Source organism: Ixodes scapularis, unplaced genomic scaffold (genome assembly GCF_016920785.2).
Source record: "Ixodes scapularis isolate PalLabHiFi unplaced genomic scaffold, ASM1692078v2 PGA_scaffold1__304_contigs__length_218370807, whole genome shotgun sequence".
NCBI classification, from domain to species: Eukaryota; Metazoa; Arthropoda; class Arachnida; order Ixodida; family Ixodidae; genus Ixodes; species Ixodes scapularis.
In genome coordinates this window covers 198,628,419-198,655,531 of record NW_024609846.1, presented here as the reverse complement: position 1 = coordinate 198,655,531, position 27,113 = coordinate 198,628,419, and the positions used below count along the sequence as shown (strand labels likewise).

The 27,113-nt window shown below is 47.3% G+C and overlaps 1 protein-coding gene across 1 annotated transcript in view; it reads right to left on the bottom strand.

Annotated features, from left to right (window-relative positions):
• Positions 1-27,113, bottom strand: part of LOC121835902 — a 56,187-nt gene that overhangs the window by 20,206 nt on the left and 8,868 nt on the right. The window contains exons 2-5 of the mRNA XM_042290448.1: positions 22,094-22,154; positions 18,381-18,511; positions 13,262-13,368; positions 2,937-3,094 (exon numbers count right to left, since the gene is read on the bottom strand). Of these exons, the coding sequence (XP_042146382.1) occupies positions 2,937-3,094; positions 13,262-13,368; positions 18,381-18,511; positions 22,094-22,154 (457 nt within the window). The remainder of the gene's footprint in view (positions 1-2,936; positions 3,095-13,261; positions 13,369-18,380; positions 18,512-22,093; positions 22,155-27,113) is intronic.

The following is a 27,113-nucleotide window of genomic DNA, read 5'->3' as shown; positions in this document are numbered from 1 at the left end:
AGGGCGGTGAGGGCCGTGAGGGCCGTGAGGGGCGTGAGGGCCGTGAGGGCGGTGAGTGCGTGAGGGCCGTGAGGTTCAGTGAGGGTGAGTGAAGGGCTGAAGGTGAGTGTAACTGTGAGGGTGAGGGTGAGTGAGGGGCTGAAGGTGAGTGTAGCTGTGAGGGTGAGGGTGAGTGAGGGGCTTAGGTAAGTGTGGCTGTGAGGGTAAGGGTGAGTGAGGGCGAGCTAAAATGCCGACCTCTGGGTGAGAGTGATTAAGCAGGGTCATTCTTTCTTCCTTATCTTTTATACTGGGGCTTGGGGTCTTACTTAAATCTGAAAAATCACTAGAATTGTCCCTCAGTGTGAGGATTAGATGGAAGGTACGAACCACACACACATATTGCCAGCCTGAAAATTAAAGTTAGCGGCCTCGAATCGCTCATGTTACAGTAAAAATAATTACTCTTTTATTACAATGCACGTCAACGGCAAAATTGAAAAGAGATCCCGACGCTGCTTTGAAGTTATGTTCTAAACGGATGTTTTTCTCGCTGTATTTTTGGCATATCTCCACGCGTGTGGTGATTTTCGTCATACAGTATCTCGTATCACCCGGAAACGCCATTCGTTATAAACATTATCAGATTTCTTAGGCCTGCCACGTTCCAAATAAATACAAAATCGAAATCGTGTCACTGTGCAATGATTCAAGCTTTTGCAGACGGCATACTTCAGTCATTTCGTGTGCGTTCGTCATGCGTTCGTCGTCTGCGACAGGCATTTCAAGGCGTCTCGAGAAGCAGAAGTTGCCGTCGAAAATATTTCAGAAACAGCCGATTCTCAGCTTACGCTTGTCGTGGTAAGTGTGGAATCTAGCCTTCCTGTACCTATCATGTTCAGACGTTTTAATTCCACGCCCGAGTTTTGACCGATTGTTCTTTCGGAGCGAAATCCACTCCCATATATCCGACTATTGCAACGCCCCTAGCAACGATTTGTTTGGAGCTGTAACGTCACACATACGGGGTCAATTCCTGTATACTCAGAAGGAGTACTGAAGGGAGCGCCACTGGACCGGTTGGCGAATAGACAAAGATCGGCGTTCGACCCTTCCGAAGTCACGTGGGCACTGTCAGATTGGGCAGGGAGGTCTTGCAGTTATACCGCCTCCAGTACGCTCGCAGCCAAAGCGCGGCGAAAGGCAACGCCGCGCGATGTACGCCAGCTCTCAAAAATGGACGCATTTCTCATCACGTCAGTGACGGGGAGAAAATGCCTTCGAACAGTGAGCATGAGAGAAGGATAGCTAGCTTTACGTCCACCCACTGATTCCAACCACAACCCGATGTTATGACGTACACCCGCGCCCTCCTGTCCTCCTCTCCCTTACTTTATGCCCGCGTAGTCTAACTAGAGACAGACATTCGACAACGCTAGTACACCTGTCAAACACTCCTTGTTAGAAACTTTCCTACACCTGGAAATCACCCGTCGGCGACAAAAGCACTTGCTCGTGAAGCAGCGCGGTCGCTAACGAGCTGCTAGGAGTGGCGTTTGCTATGGTCAGGTATAAGTTAAGAATAGGCCAGAAGCTCAACCAACGCCCTGGTCACCGCCCGTCCCTGTTCCTCCGCGATGCGCAAATAGTCCGCTACCGAAGCCATTGCGTATTGATCGAGGACGCGGCCATTTCGCAAATGTCGCGCTCACGTCACATAGCTAGAGATCCGTGATTTTGTTTTGTACCAAAAAATCTTGAAAGGTAACCCCTCGGCCAGTTTTTTTAGGAATCAGGCAAAAGAAAAAAAAAGTTTAACCGCTTTTTTTAATGAGTTAAAAGAACCCCAAGCTTTGAGGAAAGGAATTTTTATTTTTTCATTTAACTTGATTTAATTACTCTCAGGGCCCCAAGGCATTATAGAGGGGAGCAGGTTAGTTATCAAAAATACAAGTATACGTTGCTAACCATGACAAAATACATTACTATCAATGAGCAAACCAAGAAATACGCCTATACAAAAAAAAAAAAAAAAAAAAAAAAGAAAAACTACTTTTGCTGAGCACGAAAACAGCCCCCTGAGCTGTCCATGAATCCGCTTGTACTTTGCAGGAAGCACGTCCTATTTATCGGTTTCCTAGAACTCTAATCAGGGTTGGGATGTTTTCCGCAACGCTATGTCATTCTTACACCAAAAATATGCCCCAAAACACGAACAATTTTTGAAAAAAAAAAAAAAAAAAACGCGAACCAAAAAAAGAAAATATAAACATTTCCGAATTTGAATAAAAATGAACCCCGAAAACACGGAACGCTGCAGATAACTCGTCGTGACTGCTACCTTGGTGAGCGGGCAACTGAGTGAGACTCGCATGCATGTTGTGGAGCTCATTTGATGAATTCTTGTTTGCGACCAGAGTCGTTTGATCTGGCAGGCCCTTACGTATCGAACGACGAAAATAATCCCTGGAGAAGGGGAACAAGAAGGACAAAGGACAAACACAAATCTCCAAACACAGCTAGGTGACTGGTGCGCGGCCGAAAAAATCCGCCTGGTCCGGGTATCGAACCTGGGATCTCTCCATTACAAGTGGAGCGCTCTACCAACCGAGCTAACCAGGGGTTAGACGTCAGTAGAGCAAACGGGTTTTATCAGCTGCCACCAGTCTAACACCAACAGGGGTGAAGCTTGTAATTTAAGGTTATGATTATAAAGCAATTAAATGCAAAGATGCAAGCGATCTGGACAAGAATTACGAAAATAATCTCTGGAGAAGGGGAACAAGAAGGACAAAGGACAAACACAAATCTCCAAACACAGCTAGGTGACTGGTGCGCGGCCGAAAAAAACCGCCTGGTCCAGGTGTCCAGCTGGCTTGCAGTTTTGCATTTAATTGCATTATAATCATCCCTTCCGTGTGACGTTTTCCGCGGAAATGCACCGAGGGGCTCCTTGCCTGCTCTATGCTGTACTCGTAGTTTCCATTGGGCTCGAGCAGTGCGGTGGGCTTGGCGCCGGCGTCCAGGTTGTCCACGTGGTGGAAGCCCAGGTCCGCCATGTACCGATCCAGGGGCACCAGGCGCTTGATCTTCCACGTGATGAACAGGCTGAAGTCTGACAATTATTCGTATCTTTATAAGCCGCAGTACGGTGCCTGGAACCCGTCTCCGACTCGTGTTTACCCTGTCCGAAAACCCGTCCCTCCATTTGCGCCTGATGACGTCCTCACAATGGCATGCTGTCGTCTGCCGCGATCCTGGCGGTGTCACAACAGCAGTGGTGGATGTAGCAGACACCCGTTCTGCTGCAAGTCCTTCCTCTTAGCAGTCGACGGAAGCTTAAGCAGGAAGATGTCGGGACGACAGCGACACTTGAGTTCACTGATGCTTTTCGCCAGCATTTCTACGGGCAACCGTCAGAATCGCCACAACTGACAGCATGACACTCTGGCCTTTTGTGACGTCATTTGTTGCCATCCATTTCGATGCCTGGGAGGGATAGGAGTCTGAACATACCAGTTGGAGTCGAGTTCCAGGCGGTATAACCTTAGCAAAAATAAGTCAAAAGAGCGTTTACAGATAAGTACGCGTTCGCCCGTACCAGGTGTGGAACCATGCTCGTGAGCAAAAACCAGAGTTGCGTGAAGCATATGGGCATGCGCCGTAGAATGTTATGATCTAACACGGAGAGCGTTTCCAACCTTGCAAAACGTTTGCAATATAAGGTGCAACCCCACCTTTGGTTAGTGCGATTCTGATTCAACAAATGGCGATGGGATCGCCTTCCAGACCTGTACATGAATGCCAAAAATCGTGTCTGATGGCCCTTCGATACACTGGGGTGTTTTTCTTTGTCCTGAAATTGACGTCCCTGGCCGTTCACCTGTTTCTCGATGCGCGAGCTTTCTGTGGAACGCGGCCCGGCTGCAACAGTTCTCGTGCAAAGAGAGCAGGTGGAGGAGGAGAAGTAAATTTGTATTGATTGCAAAAGAAATTTGTGGTCTTGGTGGGTCCCTTTGTCTAGGGCGCCACTGCTCTCTGCCGCAGCCTTCGCCCTGTATACCAGCATATGCTGGTCGTCGGGGGAGGGCCTGAGCACCGCAGCTCCCCCAGGTCTCGTAGGAAGGGGAAGGGGAGAGAGAGGGGTTGCAGAGACACGGCCAAGTGACGTGATAAAGGGACGGGTGCTCGCCGCAGTGTGGACAAGTGTTGATACGACACACCAGCGATGACTCCCATTAACCCTTCAACGTCACAGCTGAGTCACGCGCAGGGTGTAAGGTAGACAGGTGGGGAAACGAGAGCCAAATGAGCGACCGGATTGTGTACCCCTCGGTTTTCTCTTTTTCTGTGGCGCCATCTACGTGGAGCACCGCGAACTCTCACTCCGGGCGTGCTCTTGGTTCATTTTGCGCACTCTCCCAGAGTTTCATGCAAATCCGATTCCGATTTTTTTCTTCTCGCCTCAGCGCCATCTGTCGCAAATCGGGGGTACCCGAGAGCAGACGAGTACACAATCCGGTCACGGCGCTGCGGTAGGCTTCTATGGGCCGTTTCCCCACCTGTCTATCTTACACCCTGGTCACGCGGCACCCGGCAGCGAAGAACGGTTTCCGACGTGCGCCACGTATGATTTCGGTCCGGCGGACGCGGATTGGGTGCGGGGGTTGCGTCGGTGCTCTGCTGAGACTCGTAAGCACACGGGTCTCGGTCGGGTGTGGCGCATCACTCGTGCCCGGCCTCTGCGCCGTGCTTTTTCGTCCCTTGTGGCGCGGGGATTCCGGTGCTTGGGCTTCGTGTCCGGTGACGTAGTCTCCACTCTCACGTGTCCCGATGCTCCTTCGTCTTGTTTGTTCTTCTGTCGTTGTGTTTCAATTTAATTCTCTTGCCCTGGGTGGCTGGCTAGCAGACGCTCACGCGTACGGGCTCCCGCTTATCTGCCTATAGCCTTGCAAGCCACCCAGAGTACCTCTAGTTCCGCTAATAAAGATGAATGAATGAATAAATGAATAAAAGTCCACATGAAGTCCCGTACACGCAGTCACTTTCTCTTGTTGCGGAGGCTTGCATTTTATTTCCTACCGTTTTTATTATGCTGAGTTGTTAAATTAAACACAGGTCCCACTCTGCAGAATATTTTGGACGTGCAAAATAAAATTAAGGTTCAACTAAATAGCATCCAAATCAGTCAGATTGCACAAGGTGTCAACCTAGACGAGCTGAAGACCCGATTTTAATTCTTAGAAACTCAGGTAGCAACTCCCTAAAAATTTAGAAACAACCGTGACAGAGTACGAAAAGAACTGCGAAAACAATGTCACGCAGTCCCTCGTGTCAAAAATGGAGGACCTTGAGAATCGCAGTAGGCGGTGCAATTTTTTTTTTTATAGTGCAAAAAACGTAACTTCTCGCGAATCATAGTCAGTATTAGAATCACTTGTTCAGGAACTGTGCGAAACGAGGCTTGGCCTAACACCGACCACAATGGAAAGAGCTCATAGGATAGGGCGATTCCGGCCAGAGTGAAATCGACCCCTGATTCCTATCTTTGCATCATTTAAAGAGAAACAGACCGCCCTAGGGAACGCCAAGTAATTGAAAGGGTCCGGTATCAGCAGATCTGAAGATTTGTCTGAAGCGATACGCAACGAAAGACGACATTTGTGAGATTTTGCCAAGAGTCATAGGAATCACGGTACGCGGGTTCACCTGAGGAATGAAGCTCTTATGTTAATGACATAAAGTATATTTATGAGGACGACAACATCCAAGTAGTGCATTTTAAAGGACACATGCAAAGGAAAAAAAAACTTTTTTTAACATCCGGGTTGGGAGAAGGAAGTCATAAAACGAATTTACAACGAAATAGATATGAACATTCTAGAGCTATATTTACGGCGCCATACGAATTTGTAGTTGTCGCCCGCGGGTGATGCGGAAAAGTGGTCTCTATTTGTCACGTGGTGCTTGCGCTCTTTCGGAAGCTTTCTACGGCCTCTAAAAGTAACTTATTCATCTTTGTTTGAAGTATAACAAAAAACTAAGATTAATAAGTAACTTTTAGGGCCCAAAGGAAACTTCTCAAAAAGCGCAAGCAGACGTGATAGACCTGTGCGTGGAAAAACGCGTTCAAGCGGCGTCCCACAACGCTTAGCGTGCGGCGGCGGCGTGACTTTGCGGCGGCGGCGACGGAGCGCGGCGGCGCACAGGCCTACCGCGTGACCAGCGGTGGTTCCCGCGGGCGCCAACTACCAATTTGTTTTGCGCCGTAAATATAGCTCTAATTTTTTATCTTCGTTGTAAATTCGTTTTATAATATTCTTTTTCCATCTAACCTGTTTAAAAAAAGATATTTCTTTGCATGTGTTTTTAAGTGACCATTCTAGAACTCGGCCACCACCATCACTTTTCTTGTAATAAATTGTCGTAGCATTAAAGTAATACTGATGATTTTTCTAGCCTAATAGATACGATTAAACGATCGGTTGTTATCGGCACAAAATCATGGCTAGCTGAAGAGGTAACAGGTTGTGGGGTGTTTCCTGATCACTTTATATGCTACAAGAAAGATAGAAATAGTCATGGCGGAGGTGTGCTTATCCTCGTTGACCAAAGCATTTCTTCTGTAAAAGTGAAGTTGATGACTGCTCGTGCGAAGCGATATGGTGTCAATTGAGATTGAGAAAGAACATACCCTCTCAGTGCGTTCTTTTTAGCGGCCAACCGCAAGTTCTGGTAATGCATTATAAAAATTTACAGAGATGGCCGAAACAATTAAATTTGATGGTATGATTAAGGAAGGCGATTTTGATTCGCCCTTTCTAAATTGGCACCAGAAAAAAGTATTTTCAGGGGCAAACCATGGACTAACTGCAGTAATGGCAAATATTGGGAATTTGTTCGCGCTGACTCAAACTGTGTTAGAACCCTCTGGAGGGGGCATGTTCTAGACTTTTTCCTTACAAATGAGCCAGACCTGGTAAAGTCTACTTCAGTAATACCGGGAATTATTGATTACAGTGCTGTCCTTTGTGGAATGAATTTGGAGCATGTAAATATGTGTCATAGTGGAAATCGACGTATATGAATTATATTAAAAAAAAAACTAACATTTTTGAAATCAATGTTGCACTGAATGCATAATTTGTTCTTTTTGAAAGACTTGCAGAACCCGATCCCTTAACTGAACTCTGAGTGTTTTTTTTAAGATAACGTTTTTGAATATCAAGATCGTTTTGTCCTTTCGTGTATTTTGATTAAAAGACGTAATGAAAGTAAGCCATGGTTTACAAAACAACTACGAAAGTTGATACAAAAAACAAACAGTGAATCTATAGCGTTTCCTAAAACAATTTGTCAGCTGAAAATATTAGAAACTGAAATCAGTGAGCAAAACATCGAGATAATCATTCGAGTCTAAAATCAAACAAGGCCCTAAAGAACTTGGGAAATCCGTAAAAAGAAATAAACAAAAAATGTGCATATTCTGTTGCAGGTGCGGTGGGCAAGGCAGGAGGCAAAGCGATTAGCGTGAAAAGTTTTATTCGGCCAGCATGGCCGTCCCAAGAACACGAAGCTTCGCTCTCCCAGCGCTTTTAGAGCTGATTAGCAGTCGTCGCGATAGTGGCGTCATAGCGCGCTTAGGGTGACACCACATTTCATCTCACTTATTTTGATTACACAATAGTTACGGTTTGTACCAGTACGACTACTGCTCCGAGCTTCTGGCTGTTGAGGTGATGTGGAGGCCTGATGCGGAGACTGCGATGGGGGGCTTGGTTGCTGACTGGGACCCGGTTGATCCGGAGGAGCATCTTCCAGTGGCCCTGGCTGCGGTGCTGCAGGACTAATCCATCGCTGCCAGGGGAGGCCTTGTAGCCGATTCCTCCGGCACAGGGTCTGCAATTGAACTTGGCGCCTAACAAGGAAACGCGCTAGGCGCAGTTTCGGCGGATTCGAAAGAGCACGGCCGCAATTTGTCTGCATTCACAAACCTGTGTCCTTGTCTCACCCGAACGATGTAGGTTGCGCCACTGCACCGCTCTTTGACGACTCTAAGCAACCAATTTGCCTCACCAGGACAAAGACCTTGCACCTGAACGAGGTCGTCTACTTCAAAGGATCACCACGATCCTCTCGTCAGCTTTGTTTTTCGTGACGGAAAAAACGTTCTTGCATGCGCCTCTCTCAGCTAGGCTGTAGAAGGTTCAGACGAGTGCGACGTTTCCAGAACAAGAACGCAGGTGTATTCCCCTTTGTAGCAGAACGCGTGTTCCGATGCTTCCGTGATGCCTTCAGTTGTCTCGTCGAGAAGCTGGCGAAGAAGGTCCCGCTTGACGGTTTCCACACTCCGCCCAGCCCTTCCGTCCGAAATAAGGGTGGACCGGTGGACCAACTCCGTTATTCTGCCAAAGTCCGCCAAGATATTTTTGGTAAACTGAGGCCCGTTGTCCGTAACTACTTCTTCTGGGAGTCTATAAACGCGAAGATGTCCGCAGCTTTTCGATCGTCCTGTCTGCAGTTGTTGACTTCATCAAAAACACCTCCTCCAACTTTGAGCGTGCGTCAAAAAGCACCACAAACCACTGGTTGTCTGTAAATGCGAAATCCAGACGATTTCGCTCCCATCTGCGAGTCGGCTAACCTAACGTCTCTAGTGGCACACTGGGTGAAGCAATTTGCGTCAATTGACGGTTGCTGCAGCTTTTAACGGCGCTTTCAATGTCTTGCGTAAGCTGAGGTTACCACATAGAACTACGGCCGAGCATTTTCATGCGGGTCATGCCCGGGCGACCTTCGTACAAAATATGCAGCACTTGTTTCCGAAGTATATGAGGAATAATCACACGATTACCCCAGGTAACAGATTGCTGGTCTACCGACAGTTCATGCCGTCTAACAAAGCAAGCTGACAACTCGCTGTCCGTTACATACGCGGGCCAACCGTGCATCGAGTACATCAACACTTTTGAAAGAACACCGTCAGTGCCAATGCACTTCTGGATCTTGACAGCAGATAACGGCACTTCATCAACAACTGAAATGAAGGGTACGTAATCGGAGACATCTTTCTCGTTTGCTATAAACAACCGTGACAGTGCGTCAGCATTTACAACATTGCTGCCTTTGCGATGCACATATCGGTAATCATACGCCGCTAGCAATGAAACCCAGCGTTGCATGCGAGCAGCTCACATCACTGAAACGGGCTTCCCGTGACCCAAAAGACCAGCTAGTGGTTGGTGGTCGGAATAGATGACAAAGCTGCGCCCAAACAGGTACTTGAGGAACTTCTTCAAGCCAAATACCACGGCCAGGGCCTCCTTCTCTATGTGAGCATAACCCTGCTCTGTTTTGCTCAATGCCCTGGACGCGTAAGCGATTGGCTTTCATCCTTTTCGATCCTACGAAAAAGAATGCCACCCATGCCATAAGCTGACGCGTCACACACGAGCCCAATCTCGTTCGTTAGGTCGTAGGAAGTTAAAACACTTTCCGGCGTGAGCCAGGTTTTACTTTGCTGAAATACTTCCTCTTCCGCGCGTGAACACTAAAACCCTTTTTCGTGGTTTATCACATTGTACGGAGGCTTTAGCCTGGCAGCCATGTTAGGAACAAACGTCTATAAAGGTTAATCAATCCAAGGGAGGCGCGCAACTGTGCTTCACTCTTTGGTGTAGGTGCATCCTTTATCGCATTCACCTTACTGTCTGATGACCTTACGTCTTTCTCGTCAAGAATGTGCCCCAGATAAGAGATATACGTCTGGAAAACTTGCTTGTTTCTTTCTTCAATCATATGCCTATCTCCTGTAACCGTGACAGCAGTCTTTTCACTTTTTGGAAACGCTATTGAAATGTAGACCCTGCTATCAAAAGGTCACCTAAATAGCATGAGACTCGATCTAATCCCTTTAACACGTCATCCATAACAACTCGAAAGATGGAAGGGACACTCGTGATGCCATATGGTAATCGAGTGTACTTGAACAGTACAATGTGTGTGTTGACCACTACTAGTGACTGTGCCTCTGGATGCAATGCGAGCTGCCGATAGGCAATAGAAATGTCAAGAACCGTGAAGTACTTGCGCCCAGACATCATTACGAACAAATCTCCCATAACAGGAAGGGGGTAATGATCCGTTCGTAGGCACGGATTCAATGTAACTTTAAAGTTAAAAAATCCCTGACTTGGTTTTTCGGTTTAGGCGCAAATACCAGAGACGTAGCCGAGTCAGTTTGCTGCACATCAACAAGGACTCTTGTTTCTACGAGAGACTGCAGCTCAAGTGACACGGCTTCCCTCAATGCGAACGGCACTTGACTTGCTTTGCAAAATACCGGTGTGCTACCTTCTTTGAGGAAAGTTCGACTGGGCTTCCCAGTCAGTGTCAGCGAAGCTCCGCCGAACGTTTTCAGCTTTAAATGGCATGTCTCTAAAGGTAGAGTGGGCCAGTACTGTTTGTGCATGGTTTCAGGTATCATTGAGACAGACGCGCCCGTGTCTATTGGCACGAGAATATTCTTCTGGGCTACCTTCGAATAAATTTCGCAACGTCCTTAACTCAAGTCACCAGAATCGACATTGTGCAGCACAACTTCGTGACTGTCACTGTCCTCTGCTACTACGTTAGCAGTGTCTTTAGCCCCGACCATGCACATTTATTGCTAAGTGTCCATAACGTTTGCAAGAACGACAGCGCTACTTCCGAAATTTGCGGGTCGCCGCCTCGTGTGTCGAGCCGCACCGTAAACAGTCCGCAGACTACGACAATCTTGCTCTCGCTGGTTCCACAGGAGCAGACCATTTACGCAGTCGCTGCTGGGGGCGTCTCCCACTGTCTGGCTTGTGGCGGAGCGCGGTGACTGTGACTTGGGCATGACTGGGCTAAAATTCTTGACTTTCCTTGCGAGCCCGTTCGATACTCTGAGATTTGACAGGCATGCGTAAACGTCCACGTGTTCTTTTCCAAAAACTGCGCTTGAGTTTCTTTGTCAGTGAGCCCGGCAACAAAATAGTCCCTAAGAGCATCGTCCAAATATGCTTTGAAGTTGCACGACTCAGCCAATCGCTTCTGCTCTACCGCGAGCGATGCTGTCGGTTCACCTTCTTGCTGGAAACGACGCTTAAACTTGAACCGCTCAGCTAGGACTAGGGACTTCGGGGGATAGTGTACCCGCAAAGCTCGCACCAGCTGAGCGTAATTCTGGGTTTCCGGCTTGTCGAGCTCGAACAAAGTTACCGAAGTCTTGAAGGCCTTCTTTCCTGTTGCCGTTACAAACGTTAATAGATTCAGGTCGTCGCTCACCTCGAAGGCCTTCAGAGAGTGTTCGAACCGCTCGACGTAAAACTCGAGGTCTTCGTCGCCGTCCTCAATGAACTGGTCGAACCTTCCGAGCTTTGGCATCCCGGTGTCTCGTCGCGGCACGCTGCGGAAACTCTGCTTAAAGCTTCTTGCGACAATGCAGCATCCCACCTTCGTCGCCATATATTGGAGCCGCGGTGGTCGAGGCAGGAGACAGAACGTCTAGTCTGAAAAAGGTTATTCGGCCAGCGCGGCCGTCCGAAAAAGACGGAGCTTCGTGTTCCCAGCGCTTTTACAGCTGATCAGCAGTCATCCCGATACTGACGTCATAGAGCTCTTAGCATGACACAACATATTCCGTCTCTCGTGAAAGATGACGTTGTAATCACTGACGCTTCTCAAAAGGCAGAATTTTTTAACTCTTGCTTTATTTATGTGTTTCTATTGGGCGTTACAAATAACACCACCGTCAGCTGTATTCTAGATGGAACCCTAGCTTTCCGCGTGGGAGACAAACGCGATAACCATTATAGGCCACGCGCGCGCTGCCTACTTGGCCATCTGCGCGCGCGGCAATGTAACACGTCCTGTCTAATGCTAACCGCTCTCTTGGCTATCTTCGACGGAACCTGAAACTAGCACCATCATCAGTTAAACAGCTAGCCTACATTACAGTCGTAAGATCGCAACTTGAATACGCGTCATCCATCTGGTCCCCTTGGCAACATTCATTGATAACAAGCATAGAGACACTTCAAAATCGCGCAATCAGATTCATTGTTTTATATTACTCACGAGACACCAGCATCACTTCTTTACGAATGAAAGCTAACCTTGGTCTGCTCCCATCCAGAAGAAAATGATCACGCCTGTCTCTTTTTCACAAGATTTACTACCATAACCATGACATCAGAACTTCACTATTATTCCCAGCCACTCGCGTATTTCCTCGCGTTGACAAAATCTGTAAAGTTCGTCCAATTTTCGCCTCGTCAGTTTCGTTTCTTAACTCTACCTTGCCATTAACAATAACAGACTGGAATAGGCTGCCTAACAGTATCGTGACACCCCCCCCCCCCCAGACAGATCATAACACATTCATATCCCAACTGACCATCCATCTGCTGTTGCACTAATAGCAAAGTCAACTCTTGTTTATAGAAATGTTTTATTTGTGTATTTTCCTGTTTACTCAGCTGTTTTTCCTTAAAGATGTCTTGAGTGTTTTTTTTTTTCCTGTTTTTGCTGCTTTATATAACAATGTCCTCCAGCATGTAACCCACTTTTTATTTGTTCCTTTATATAATGTTTCTTCAGCAGGATACCCCCACCTTGTGTAATGCCCGTAAGGGCCTTTAAGGTTTAATAAATGATGATGATGATGAAATGAGGCACAAGGCGTAACGAGGCGAGAACAATGACGCAGTTTGCAGAAAACGCGCCATAATCGCATCAGCAAAGTTCACGAGGTAATATTGGGCAGTAAGAAGCCCAGTGGGTGCGAATTTCAGCTCGCTCTTTCCCAACTTCTTTCGATATGAACGCCTCGGTGCGTTCACTAGAATGATAATTTCGATCGAATAACACCAAACATCGCGATGTTCCCCGGGAATATTTTATATGGCAGTCATAGAATATCCATCCGCAGTAATTACACTTTTGTACGTTTATAGTTTCTATTCCACGGCTCTGCAAATTTCCGCATTGAAGCCCATGTGCCACAATCACAAAATTATAAATATCTCATTTTCGTGACAAAAGATGGCACTGATCCCCCAGGACTGTACTTATCTGGGTATCATAGCACACAAATCTGTTAAAATTACAATATTTACTTCTAAAGATTTTATTCTACGGAATGTACCAGAAAGTTGGCCATCAGGTGATGCGTTGAAATGATTTCCCGTAGTTCATTTTACAATGTTCGAAATGCCGAAGCCACACAAAGACGGGGAATGGACGCGCTCATTCTTACCGAACAACGGCGGAAACTCGTGAAAGGAGACCATGTCAGCGTTCCCTCTCCAGTTCAGCGTGTAGCACATGTATTTGGGCAGTCGTGAGTAGGTCTGCTTGATCTGCCTGCACAAACAGAAAGAAGTTCTTGGGGCCCATTTTGTAAGACTTGTGGGTTAAATCACTTTTTTGCATGTGCGATTGACAGGGCACGACCCAGTTGTCACGATTGAGCGATCGCTGATTTCTTGTTTTTTCATTGCGTCTGACGTTGTTGTTGTTGTTGTTTTGTTTCTTTAGAACGATTGAAAAGGAAATAGGTCCATGTCAAATAATGTGGCCACCCGCTACTTTGAAAAGCTTGAAAACACTAGGCAAATAACGCATTAAGAGTCCACCCTAGACTTTTGTGCCAGCCTCGGTAACCACTTCTCTTGACACTCTGGTGCAAAGCGGTGAAGCCTAGCGAATCATGCGCCCCTTGCGAATTTTTGTTTTTGGAGCTAACAAGCGCCCTTACCGGTTTTTCGCGACTATCTTAACATTTTCAGATAAGCGTCTGCCAGTTATTTTACGGGATTTCACTTATACCTCGGTGGAATGTATTGAGCATGGGTACAAACGTGGGTGCTAATATATTGTATGAATCCGTACCCTTCATGAGCTAAATGCGAAAATGCGCCAATGCCGTGCTGGCACCAACTGTGTCGCGCAGTGGCTCGCTGTACAATATATATATATTTTAGTCAGATGCATATTTTTGTTCTGTTGCGGCACGTCTACTAGAATGCATTTTAAAAGGGTAAAACAGCACAAAAAAAGACGGACAGGAAGAAGTACACAAACGGAGCGCTGACATTCAACTGTTTCATTTCTGAAAAAAGACGCCCACCGCCGTGCCCACATATTTCCAATCAAATTACATCCCGTACGTCATATCGAATGACCACTCGCACCTATCACAGTGCACCACCACGTGTCCTGACTTCACCGTCAAGAACTTGGCGATGCACTGTGATAGGTGCGGCTGCACTCCTGTTTTAATTCATACTAAGATTCTGGCCAAGCACCGTCAAAAGATGACTAAATAGATTGCGGAAGCGTTTTTTTTTATTTCTAAGTACAAAGATAGGTGTGTCAGCACTCCCTCTATTTGTTTATTTGACAGTGAACTTGCGTTCATCAGCAGTTTCGACACAATGGTCAGTTGATATGACGTACGTGATGTAATTTGATAGGAAATATGTGGGTACGGCGGTGGGCGTCTTTTTTCAAAATAAAACAGTTGAAAGTATGCGCTTCGTTTGTGTACTTCTCCCCGTCCGTGCCTTTTTGCGCTGTTTTACCCTTTTAAAATGCATCATCAACTCGCCCAACTCACCACCGTACTACTGGAATGCGTATTTGACGGTTAACCCCCACGCATCGCAGTGATAGCAAACAGGAAACAAATATGGACTGCTTCCAAAAGGAATGAGTTAGGTTACCAAAGTCCTCGTGGCTCGTGGCATGCCTATAGAGCTGATGATCCAACTTGTGAAGTAATACGAGCACATCTGACATCACATCGTTCGAGCCCCTTGGCTGTATAAGTTTAGCCCGCGTTTTCTGGCTGTCTGCATGGCGAGCGGAAGTTGACCAATCCTCTACTGTGTCCAACTCCGTCGGTCAGAGCCTCATCGGTTTCAAGGGCTGCCATTAATGTGTCGTGGCAAGGTACGACAATGCACAGATCTAACGTCATCGAACAAGCATTGACCGTACAGAAAATAAGGATGTATTTCTTGATCATATCTCATAAGCTCGGAGGCTTTATCAGATGGGATCAACAATGTGTTGCAAATGAGCTCGGCACATGTCGTGTGTGTGTGTTTGCGACGTCACGTGATTTCGTGACGTTACGCGACGTCATGGTGTCTGGGGACGTCACATGACACGTGAACTTGACATGAAGTCACGTGACATCATGATGTGACGTGACATGACATACTGACGCAAGGTCACGTAAGCCATACGGGCACTATGAGCCGGGCTGTATTGCTTAAAGGACCTTGATCTGTGTGTTGGTCGAGACTCGAGCGTAACGGTCGAGCGTAAAGGCTGAAGGTCCGTTCACACTCTTGCAACCGAGTACGACCGAGAGAGACCAGACCGGTTTTAAAGCCTCTTGCGACGTCTTAGGACCGGATGGGCTGCTGCGGAGCTGGTTCTAAGACGTCGTAAGAGGCTTTAAAACCGGTCTTGTCTTTCTCGGTCGTACTCGGTTGCAAGAGTGCGAACGGGCCTTGATTCACACACTTGCGTTTGACTGCGACCGACTCAGCTACAAGCGTTTTCAAGCCGCTTGTGACTGCGTACGACCGGCTACGCAGCCGCAGAGCCGGTCGTGAGGTGTCACAAGCTGCTTGAAAACCAGCTGCAGTGCAATCGATCGAAAACGTGACTCTGTTTTATGAAGCTCAGTTCTATAACACATATGGCCACGTCCATCGCCAAGCGAACGCGTGGCCCGCCCCTCCCCCCGTCCAAAAAAAGAAAAGCGCGTGTGTGGTTGCATGGTTACCATGCTTGGCTTTCGCGCGGAGGACCCAGGTTCGATTCCTGGGTTTCTTTTATATATTCTTTCAGTTTACCGTTCTCGCAAGTTTGAGAACCTTGTCTGATCGAGGTTCGAATGTTCTACGCGCCGAACGTTCTACGCCGAATGTTCCAAAAACTCACGCGGGTACAAAGGGAGCTCCGTTGTGGCGGACAGGGGGCAGCCTCGCTCTTGCGCTCGAACTGCTACGCCTACTTCGACGCCCGCGACGCTCTGTCGTTATATTTGGTTTCCATTTGGATTTGGCCCAAGGTCGCCACATTAAACTTTTCAGTTTCCTCAGTTATTCTTTGTGTCGTCACCTCGTCATTCGTTACAATATTGTCTTAAAACACGGTAATCGGAGATCCGTTTTAAGCACCATCTGATAAGAAGGTATAAGATAAGATATAAGACAACAGTTGGCATGCATTAGATGAAACGTGCAGTACGTCAGCAATGAGAGATGCATGCTGCTTATATAATTGCCAAAGTCTAACGAAGAACGGCACGCTCCATGAGCTAGCCAACGCACTCCAGCGGATGGCGAGAAGACGGCTCGTCGGATGAACGCAATTCAACTTGGAGCAGAGAGAAGCAGCTGCTTTCATCGACGACATTGAAGACAAATGTTTTGTCCACCAAACATAGGCTTCAGCGATTAAGTACCAGTTCGGACAGATGCTAAGTCCAGCTCAGCGAAATGTACAGAGTCGGCCCCTGTTGAGTGCTCAACATCACCAAGAAAACTTCCTTTGCTGCTCTCAAAAACACGTACATTTTGGCTTTCTAATAATCTCGAAAGTTTAATTTGACATATGTTCACTTTTTTCTGCTTCATCCACATAACGGTGAAACTGACATTGGCGGAAGGGTCCTGAAGGTGAGAGATATGTTGTCCTTGCAGTGGTTGCCCGTTTCCCAGAAAGTAAAGAAAGGAGGGACCGCAGATAACGTAGTAGAACAAGAAGGGCGAAATGTGTAGGGAAACTACATTGCAATATTGTGACGTATTGGGCTAGTTCGTTTGAAGCGAATATCTTGGGAAGAACAGCGGCAAAAGCTTTTGTCAGAAAACAAAAGAATGGTGGTCGTGCCCTATCTTCATCGGCTACCTCATAGCTTTAAGCAAGTCGGAGTTCGCTATGGTGTCCCGGTAGTGTTTTCTGCCCCACAGAAAATGGGTCAGATATCTGCAAAGGTCGGCGCTGCCACCGAAAAGCGATCAAAAAGGAAATGCACCAAAAACCACGTAGTGCCGTTTCTGGCTTGTGTGTCTGGCGTGGTTCATAAGATCCCCTTGTCGTGCGGCAAGTATACTTTGCACAGACAGCCCGCTGTTTAAATGACAGACTTAGCGAACATTCCTAATCACTTATGGCAACTGTTGAGGGGTTGATACTTTTACAGTGCAAGTGCCAGCCTAATTTTAGTGAAGTCACTGTTTTAGATAAACATAGAGACAGTGTGACAAGGGAAATTATCGAGGCTTTTTTATTCCTGAATTTGGCGGGAGATTCGTGAGAGGGTCGTCGGTTCCTTTATTTGAAAAAGAGTTCGGGTAAGTTCGATCAACTATAAAGGTCTTTACGCAGCCACTGATATGACCTTTCTTGACAAAAAAAAAAAAAAAAGTGTGCTCCTTGTTTGGCTCGTGTGTAGCGTTTGTTTTGTCTGGTTAAGATGCTTCTTGTTTTCGTTCTTTTTTGTGTATTAAAAAAATCTAGTTGGTTCAGCGCCGTCCTGTCGTGTGTATTTGTTTACCCTAGTTCAAGTTTTTTGCCGCTGATCGTTGCGAAGATGTATAGTGACGATTATAATCAAGTATGAATAAAGTACGAGTACGCACGCACGTCCACATACGAACTGTGAGTTAGTTGCAATTCTAGTGAAGGCGACGCCACGCAGCTGCAAAAATGTGAGGAAGGGAGAGAGAGGAAAGCCTACCCCTATCCAAGCTCCATCGAAATCTGGCGTGTCCTTGCGGCCAAAATGGGCAACATGTACGTCAGCGGCAATATGAACGGACCCAGACCACTGGCCGAAAGAAGTAAAACGCTGTATGCTAAGAAACCGACTGCCACATTGCAAGAATAGCCCCAGAGCCGTCAACGGGAGAGCCTCCGTCGGCTGCCAGTCAGAGCGGCTGGTGGCCTAAAATGGTAACTTTGAGAAAGCCTTGCCACGGAATGATTTGACACAAGAGCTGCGTCAGAGTTTGGCAGGCTGCTTTGACGTTTGAGCTCGAGATCAAGACCAATGATCGGGGCCGCGATTTCAAAGTCGAGAAAATTCCGTAGAAGATGGCGCTACCACTATAACCAATCAAGTTATCAAGTTATTGCCCTGTCGGATAATGTAATGTAGATTCCTTCGCAACCCTTTTTAAGAACCTATCGTACCAGGAGTGGCCTCCAGGCCGGAATGCATGCAGCTAGGCCAGTTTCTATTGCGGTACCCGGTCGCACGTCGCTGGGGATGTAAATATTTTCCTTTCATCCGGGGGAAAAAACAAAACAACAGCACGCGAAAATGAGTTGCACTGGGAGCGCATGCATACGTGTCCTCGAGAATGAACTTGTAGTAGTAGAGTGAGGGGTCCTCGATGGTCGTCTGGAGGATCTCTGCGGGTCTCAGGGCGATCTCTCCCAGGTTCCCGTCTTCGTCCAGCACGCGCCGCAGATCAGGAAACTGTGGGTCAGAAAAGTTACAATCGACAATCATCCTACTCGCGTCAAGTGCCGGCGTTAGCCATGGCATTCCTTTAGGCTGCATTCATGCTGGCGTTGGAATCGCAACCGCGAGGCGGATCTGCTCGTTTTCATTATCATCTACGCGGAAAAGGAGATCAGAGAGGAGGGCGGGCGCCGGGGCTCTCTCTGGCAGCGCCAAACAATGCCCGATTGGTAAAATCCGGAAACACGGACGCCCTCCTTTTTCTTTTCAGGAACGGAGAACATTTTGCTTCGACCCACCTCTATTCCGCCCCTCTTCCGTTTCTCCACGCGCCGGTAGCCTCCTTTCTTTTTTCTACGTTCTGCTTTGTTGTTTCGTAGAGAGGCCACCGCGCGTATTGTGGGCGCTCACTGAAGGGTGGCTTTGCGCTACCATATGCGTCACCGTTCGGCGCTGCTCCTCGCGTTTTTTTTTTTTTTTTTTTTTCCGGTGGCACGCTCAATGGCTCCGTCGTCAAATTGATAGGCTTTGTAGAATACAGAAGGTTATGGTCATGGCCAGGCGGCCTGCCGCCCCGGGTCTTATACCTGCTTTTCGATTAACTTCGTAACATCGCTACTTTTCGAAACTTTTAGGTGGAACTGACCACTATATAAGCAAAGCTAAGACTATATTGGCACTCTATTTCCCGACTATCTTGTGAGCGCCGCGCATTTGACTGATATTTTTCTCATCGAATTACCTGAAGTCGCTTGAAGGCAATTGAATGAAGAGTGCAGAGAGGGCGCTGCTGATGCTGATGTTTAAATACATTGCGGGGAAGGCGAAATCGTCAAGCTGCATGATGCAACATTTTTCCTCGGTCTCCCTCCATAATTTGTTTGATGGAAAAATAAACACCTAAAGAAGCGCAAAAAGAACGCAAAACTGGCCAGAATTACTACCTTAATAAAAAATAAACATTATTATTATTATTATTATGTTTTGCTTTGTCGTGGTCTACTTGAGCGTTTCTGGAGGACGTAATTGCTTTTTTTGCGATATCAGATAGAGATTTAGATAACCGGCGACAACGATTTTAAACACCAAGAATGCTCAAGCGCCGATACTTAAACAGAAACTGATGTAGTGGTACTTAGAATGGACAGCGTGCTGGTAATGGCGCTGTCACACTGAGGCAACATGACGGCAACAGCAGCACAACACGTTGTCCAACAGTCAGCAACCTGTTGGTCGCTCCCCGCGTTGTCCGACAACCCTGTCACATCGCGACAACAGCAGCACGACATGGACGTTAACGACAATGTTGCCAAAGTATCGCCGCTTTCAGCAACAAAAAACAGCGGCAACTTGTGTTGAACGACGTGTGTTGCCGCAGATCGGGGGATGAGCAAATTTTGTGCCCTTCACACGACAACACAGATAGCGTCGATGGCAGAGCTAGTTTTCTGTCAATAACGTCTTACTGAAATAAAGGCTCGGAAATGTTGTTTAATAATAATTAACGCTGCGTGGAGCCAGACTCATTTGATGAATGTTTTTACTGCGTAATTAGGTAAAGCTATTGTCGAAATAGTAACAGCCACGGTCGCGAACGTTCAGACTGCTAGTAAAATAAATGTGTCTACTCACCCGCTGATAAAGTCTAATAAAAATAATACCGAATTAAAAAAATATATATAAATCGAAGCATTAAAACGACCGCTCTGATCATGCTTGTTGATGCTTGCAGCTTAGAAACAGCCGCTACCTGACACCTGAATTGTTTTAAAAATCCCCAGGACGCCGTGGAAAATGGGGCGATCACATAGCAGACGGTAGGCAAATAGACAGCGTTGAAAAATATTTAATCCACCGACTGTTATGAAGACCCATATTTTCGGGGTCGCAGTTTTGAAGCACTGTCAATTCAACTCAACACGACGCTACAAAATACGCTTTAAGGTACTGCCGGTGCAAACTCAATTTACAGTAGAAATATTAAGTGAATAAAAAAAAAAGAGCCGGACAGAAATGCCTCATACGGTGTCGTAAATACCGAATATATATCAGCGATCCCACTTTCCTCGGTTAGGGCTATCTGCTTTGACAACGAATGAAAACATTTGGATAAAAGGAAGGGTGTAAAATAGTCCCCGTGTCAAGTTTTCCAATCACAGTCACTGGTTGTTGTCGTCCGGTGGTGATTTCCGTACCACCGAACGCACCAGCACTTTGTAGTCACATTACCAGCGACGGGGCGCCGCACACGAAGGTAAACAATCAAGATGGCGGAGTGTTCTCCGTGTTGTCCCAGCCGTCAGCGCGGTGTGAGAGGGTGGTCGGACAACAAATCGGCCAGCACGGTTGCCGGGTGACTGCAACATGTTGCCCGACTGTTGTTGCCGCGATGTGACAGGGTCGCCGGAAATGTGTTTCTCGTGGTGCCAGATACAGTTGTCCAACTTTTTTTGAATAGGAGAGCGCCTTAAGGATAATATAAATAATCTGCTGCCAGTTGAGAAATCGTCTTGTCTGTCCTTGTTGTTTTTTATGTTCTTCCGATTATTTATATTCTGATTTACTGGCTCTAGGTAGATCTGAACGGCGCGAGCAAACATAAATATATATTTTTACATTCCGCGAAACACGCATAAACCGATCTTTGCCTTTCCCTTTAGTACCCTACAAAAGAATGTGCTTGCATCGCATCACAGAATCTAGAAATACAACATAATTTTAATATATCATTTTTTTAACTGCGAGTCCTTTGGTTGAGAATTTCGCCGACTATTCGCCACCTCTACATCCGGCGTCACACTGCTCGAACATCATACAAAGGACAGTCCGCAAACACGAGTCGCCATAATCTCCACGGTTCGAATGGCGCGTCCCAAGTTTTTCCTTCATCTCGTTGCCATGCGGCATTCGAATCACAGATATTGCGGAAATTGCGTTCGAATCTGTTTGCAGACTGTCTTTCCTACGATGTGTGAGCCCGGCTTCAAGTGACAGTACGTTTGGAGCTATGCGCACGCCGGACCAGTGAACTGCGTCCCTTTCATCATCTCCCTCTGCGCGTTGGTAGAGGCGGGAGAGCCCAATCACGTGGTGGGAGCTAGACGTGTGACTTATTCCAAAAGCCCGTAGCTTCCACCGTATTGTCAGCCTAGGCGGAGTATAGCCGCTGCATGAAACAAACTCTTTTACAAAATATAACTAGGACTGTGTCATTTCCATTGACTGATAGGAGTAAGAGAAACTTACATGTTCTCCTGCTATCACTCAATCAGAAGGACTGATAGCAGATTTCGCCGCTACCCCATTGTGCAACTTACAAACAAAATAAAACGCGATTTTTTTTTTAAATGTTGGTGGTATTTGGATTTGTACTTCTTAAGCCGGTGTGACAGCGCTAAACACCCTGCAAAAGACAGCCCGCACACAGATTGAAACGCGAGTTACCGCGTGCTTCGAATGCCGCATGGCAATGAGTTCCAGGAGGAAACTTGGCAGGTGGCAATCAAACCACGGATATTGCGGTAACTTGTGTTTGCAGACGGTCTTTTGTATGATGTACGAGCAGTGTCTTACTTGCTTCCTTAGGGTCTTACTTGCCTTGTCTTTGGTAATGTTGCAGAACCGTGGATAGCGGTAGCACAGCTTGTCTTTGTCAATCCTGTAGAAAGAACATGCCGTTTACTTTAGTGATCCTACGCGGATACCGAGGTCCTGTAGAAAAATATATTTACATCTTGTTATAACATTGCCTTAATTTGTACGTCATAAATAACATAGAGGCTATGCCAAAAGAAAAAAAATGTGGAAGGACTAAATGTCAAGATAAATTATAAATAGGATTCCGTGTTTTCGGACTTTGTTTCTCGTAAAATTCGGAGAGTGCTTTTATGTGTTTTTTTCTCGCTCAAAATTCGGTATTTATCAAAGTATACATTTGCTAGATTTCTAGTTCCTAGAAATTCAGAGTCTAATTTTACAGTGTCCCCAATTTTTAAAACTTCATTAACAAAACAAATAAAATCCGGGGACTATGAGCCGTTATCCTGAAAGAAACTTGGCGAACTGAAAGGCAAATCAATTTTGTAAGTTGTTCGAGATTTCAAAAGAAAGTGGTCTCTCCTCAGGATCACAAACCCTGTCCTCTTATAAAAAGTATTCGTAAACACCGTGTTTTTTGCTTTATACTTTGCCTTTGCGACCTAGAAAATCTGAGTTTACTGGATAAATCTGAATTGACAAACAATTTAGCGGCAAGTGTTCTTCGTATTGGAATTTATCCGAAAGCACGGAAGACTACACTGTTAGCAAAAATAACACGCCCAAGCGTGTAAACCGTTGTCCCAAAGCAGACACGTCAAAACGTGTTCGTTTTACACGTTGCCATGTATGTTAAACATCTACACACGAGGTGCCGTGTAAGCTTTAACACGATACACCGTGTCTACCTTCCGCAAAACACGGCTGAGCGTGTTCCTCATAAAACATGGCGGCCAAGGCCCGAGAAAAGGCGGCAGACGAGCCCAGCGAGCCGCGCGCCTTTCCGCACATAGGACGCACTTGCTCTCGTTCGATGTCTTTTATGCGCAGTAAATAGAGTCTCCAAGCGCTAGCATTGTACCTAGTAGACCAGGGACGAGGTGACTAACGGAGGACGGCGCCGCTCCGATTGCCTCCCACCGTAGCCTAGTCCTCGGCTCGTGTTTACGCTCCGATGTCCTGTACAACTTCCGTACGCGTACTCTTCCGTCGGCTGTGTAAGTCTCGTGTGGCAAAGTGAAGTCGGGTGATGCTTGGTGTCCACTTTTGAGAACAACCAAACATTCTATTTCTTTAAGTCACTGAGCGGCATTCTCCCTCGAAGTTGGAACTCGTGTGCTTCGTGGTTTGGACAGAGATAATAGGTGTCAGCGAATTATTAGGCATTCTCCATGGACGACAATCGACACCAAATCAACTTTCATTGCATTGCCGCTCACCTACTTTGTCGTGCTTATCTCCCGTCGAGGTGATGGGGATCGGAAGCTTTGGGGTAACGTCGGCACCATGGACAAAGGCCGCCGAAAACAATCCTCAATGTCCCACGGTCGCTCCCCGCGACGTGGTCGAGGGTCGTTCGGCACGAACCCTCGCAGGCCAATCATTTGAAATGGGCATATCCAGTACAAACGGTCGGCCTCATGCTATTGGTAGCAGAGTGGTTTTCGGTCGGCCATTCACAACACCTCCGTTTTCCTCGGTGTACTTTGTTCAGCACAGACCTACACCCGATGTCGTGAACGCTTCGGCGTTAGGGTGTCTGATTGAATTGGCATTGGATACTTATGGACAGCCGGTGGCGGTCATCGTACCATTGTGGGGCAAGTCGCCCTTGATTCGTCAGATGCCGCTTCGCTCTCAGAAGTCTCCGGTTGAAATGCCTGTCGAACTTGTTCCTAAACAATCTCGGGAATTAAAATAAAAGCCGGGCAACTGATGGCAGGAAGTAGCTTCCTGGTCACCTCCCGCACAACGTCGTGGAGGATGTCGCGGATGCCTGGAAGGCTGGCGTCGAAGTCGCAGCTGGACGACTTGAGTGTCGAGACGCCGAGAAGTTGTTGATAGTGACAGGCTCGGGCATGCAGTGCACGTTTAATGCTGGAAGCCTCGGTGACATGACCCTTCGACTATCGTCAAGGGGTTGCGGACAAGGCTGCCGAAGGTGTTGTCCCTCACATGAGGGACATGGGATTCTTAGCTTCTTGTCTTCTGTAGCAGAAGGTTCCGCGTGGGCGCCCTATCAGGTGGAAAACATCCTCCACGAAGGCGGTGACGCTCTCGTTGAGACAGTGTCTTGGACAGAATCAGGAATTCAGCTCTCTCTCATCGACGTTGGCTGACGAACGTGCGCTTCAGCTCGATCTTGCAAACTTCCCATGACCTTAAGAAGGATTCATCGTTTTTAAACAAGTGCCTGGCAGTTTTTTCCACGAGAAGTGTAGGTTCTGCGGGAGCTGGTTGTCTGCCTACCCATTGTGGCGGGCGACATGGTCATATTGTTCAATTCAGTCCTCGACGTCTTCATACACCTTGCGTGAAAGGAAGTCGGGGTGTGAGGTGCGACGGGCATGCAAACAATGGTGGAAGTGGACGCGGTTTGCTGCTACAAATATGTCATTATTAGCTTAGTCAACTTCGGTTTTTCTGGCAGGAGACCGAATTCCGGTGGTTCTTCCTGGTAGCGGCGACTGGCTCGGATTTCAAGTTCTTCGTGGTGCATTTCCGAGGTACGTTCTTGTGGTATTCGCTCGTCGTGCGGTTTTTCTGCCAAGCTCAGGATAGGATTTGGATCACGGCTCACCCAGGGTTTATGACGCGGGGTAGTCCGCCACCCGTGTCCCGTTATCGGGCACCTCCGCTGAGGAGCTGCCAGCGTGCACACAGAGTGAAGGGCGATGAATAAAGTACCCAGCACCTCCACCAGAGGATACGACGACAGCCGAGCATGGCCTGCAACTTTCCACAATAGTAAATATTTTTAGAAGATAGGACTGGAACAAGGATCCGTGGCACTATGACAAAAAATACAGAAGAGAGCCTATTTCGACCGCTAAAGAAGCTGCATTGCTTAAGTGGCATTCTGTCCGAATAAATCCTCTCTTTTTGGGGTTTGGCGACTGCCGTGGACGAACTGAAATAAAATGGATGTGGGACCACTTTTCTGGTAATGAGCCGCTGCATACTGTCGCAGCAAAGCAGCGTGAACGGGTGGACTGTGTAGGTAACACGCGGGATAAAATATCCACACAGCTTTCAATACGCGTAACAAGTGTTGATGAAATGTTTGTGTCGACGAAACGTGCGACGGACCAGGAGCATCAATACCAACTGCAACACCTGTGCTTCGTGAATAGACACGTCTATGCCAGAATAATTTAGGAAGCAGCACAGCATCACCTAAAGTACGGCACAGTAACTACCAGCTTAAAGGCAGCTCTTTGGTGCGCCGCACACCTGTGCTCCGTGAAAGTGCACGCAATTTGGGAACCAGCACAACATTATTTAGCCCGGTACGGGAACTACCAGCTTCAAGACAGCTCTCCAGTGCGCCGCACAACAAAAAAGAGCCCTCGGTTATTTGAACGAAGCGGCATCACAACTGCATACTGCCAAGCACGTCTCATGCGATTTCCGTAGCTAAACTGTGTATCCAGATACATTGCACACGCTTCAGTGCAGACCTCGAAGATTGTATCAACGAGAGAACAAAAACGTCACCTTAAAATTTATTCTAGCGATATCCGAATCAATCCGAGGTCCAAGCAACGCAGGGCAGATTGTCTCTTTCATGGCCATATCCCCGTCGATCACCAACGAAGTGCACACCGTTCCTCTGAATTTTCATGTTATACCTACATGAGACACCACGCTGAACTCTAAAGTCGCTCTGGACCGGCCTCATATGACGGCTTCCGCGTCTGAAATCAACTCGCCGAGGCAAACGACAGCAAACAAAGCATCCGACAAGCTTTGGCCAATACTCCGGCTCAGCTAAAGCCAGCCGCTGCCTGGGCACTGCCATCTTTCCTGTGACGTCACGTATTTGGTTTGGTCACGTAACTAAAGCCCCTCGACGTGTTTACGTTTGTCTTGCAAGTAGCGTCAAATGCGCGAGTGCACGAGGCCCATGTCTCGAGCAACCCTTGGAAGCAAATGGCGGCGCAGCACTGAAATGAGCGGGCCTTGGAAGCGAATGGCGGCGGAGCACCCGCTCATGGCACGTGTCTCGCGCGATTCCACAACAATGGTTGGCGGTACTTGTAAAAAACACTTTTATCAAGGGGCTTTACACGTAACGAGTGGTCACATTTGCGTAGAATGGCAGCGGCCTTATGGGGGCACTAGTATCACTAAATAAGCTCAGCTCATTTACCGCTCATTCACACTGGAAGCGGATCCGCGTTCGCAAAGCGGTTGCGAACGCGGTTGTATAAAGATCCAGTACAACTGCACGCGCACTTGATGTCACCGAGTGCGCGTGCAATTATACTGGATCTTTATACAACCGCGCTCGCAACCGCTTTGCGAACGCGGATCCGCTTCCAGTGTGAATGAGCGGTTAGGGCCGGTTGCACCAACGTCGCAATTAGCGCAAAACGGAGCTTAGCCGGGAACTTAAGCTTAGTTTCGGTTTCGTTCGGTTGCACCAATCTCGCTTATCGCTAACTACGCTTAACTTGAGCGCTCAACATTCGGTGCTTTGCTTCTGGTTGTTTCTTAATCCTGGATTAAAAACGGCGGCTGGTTTGTCGCGGTCGACGCGGTGGATGAAATTGGTTGTGCAAAGTGTTTTAGGCTACATCAGCGTGAAAGTCCCGACAAAATGACCTTCGATTGTGACAAGGATGCAAAATATTGTCGCGTGAAGTGTTTATCGACCCCTGTTTTCAAGTTGGCTCTCCACTCTCAGGGCGTGTTAGCCCTAACCGAGAAACGTACGGAGCTGTGGGTCTGTGGGGCTCCCGTCTGTATTCCCGTTGGTTCTTCTGTCAACGAGCTTATTCGTATGTACTTACTAATTTTTGAATAACTGTAACGTATTGTTATTTACCACCTTGTTTATTTACACTTGCAGCGCGTA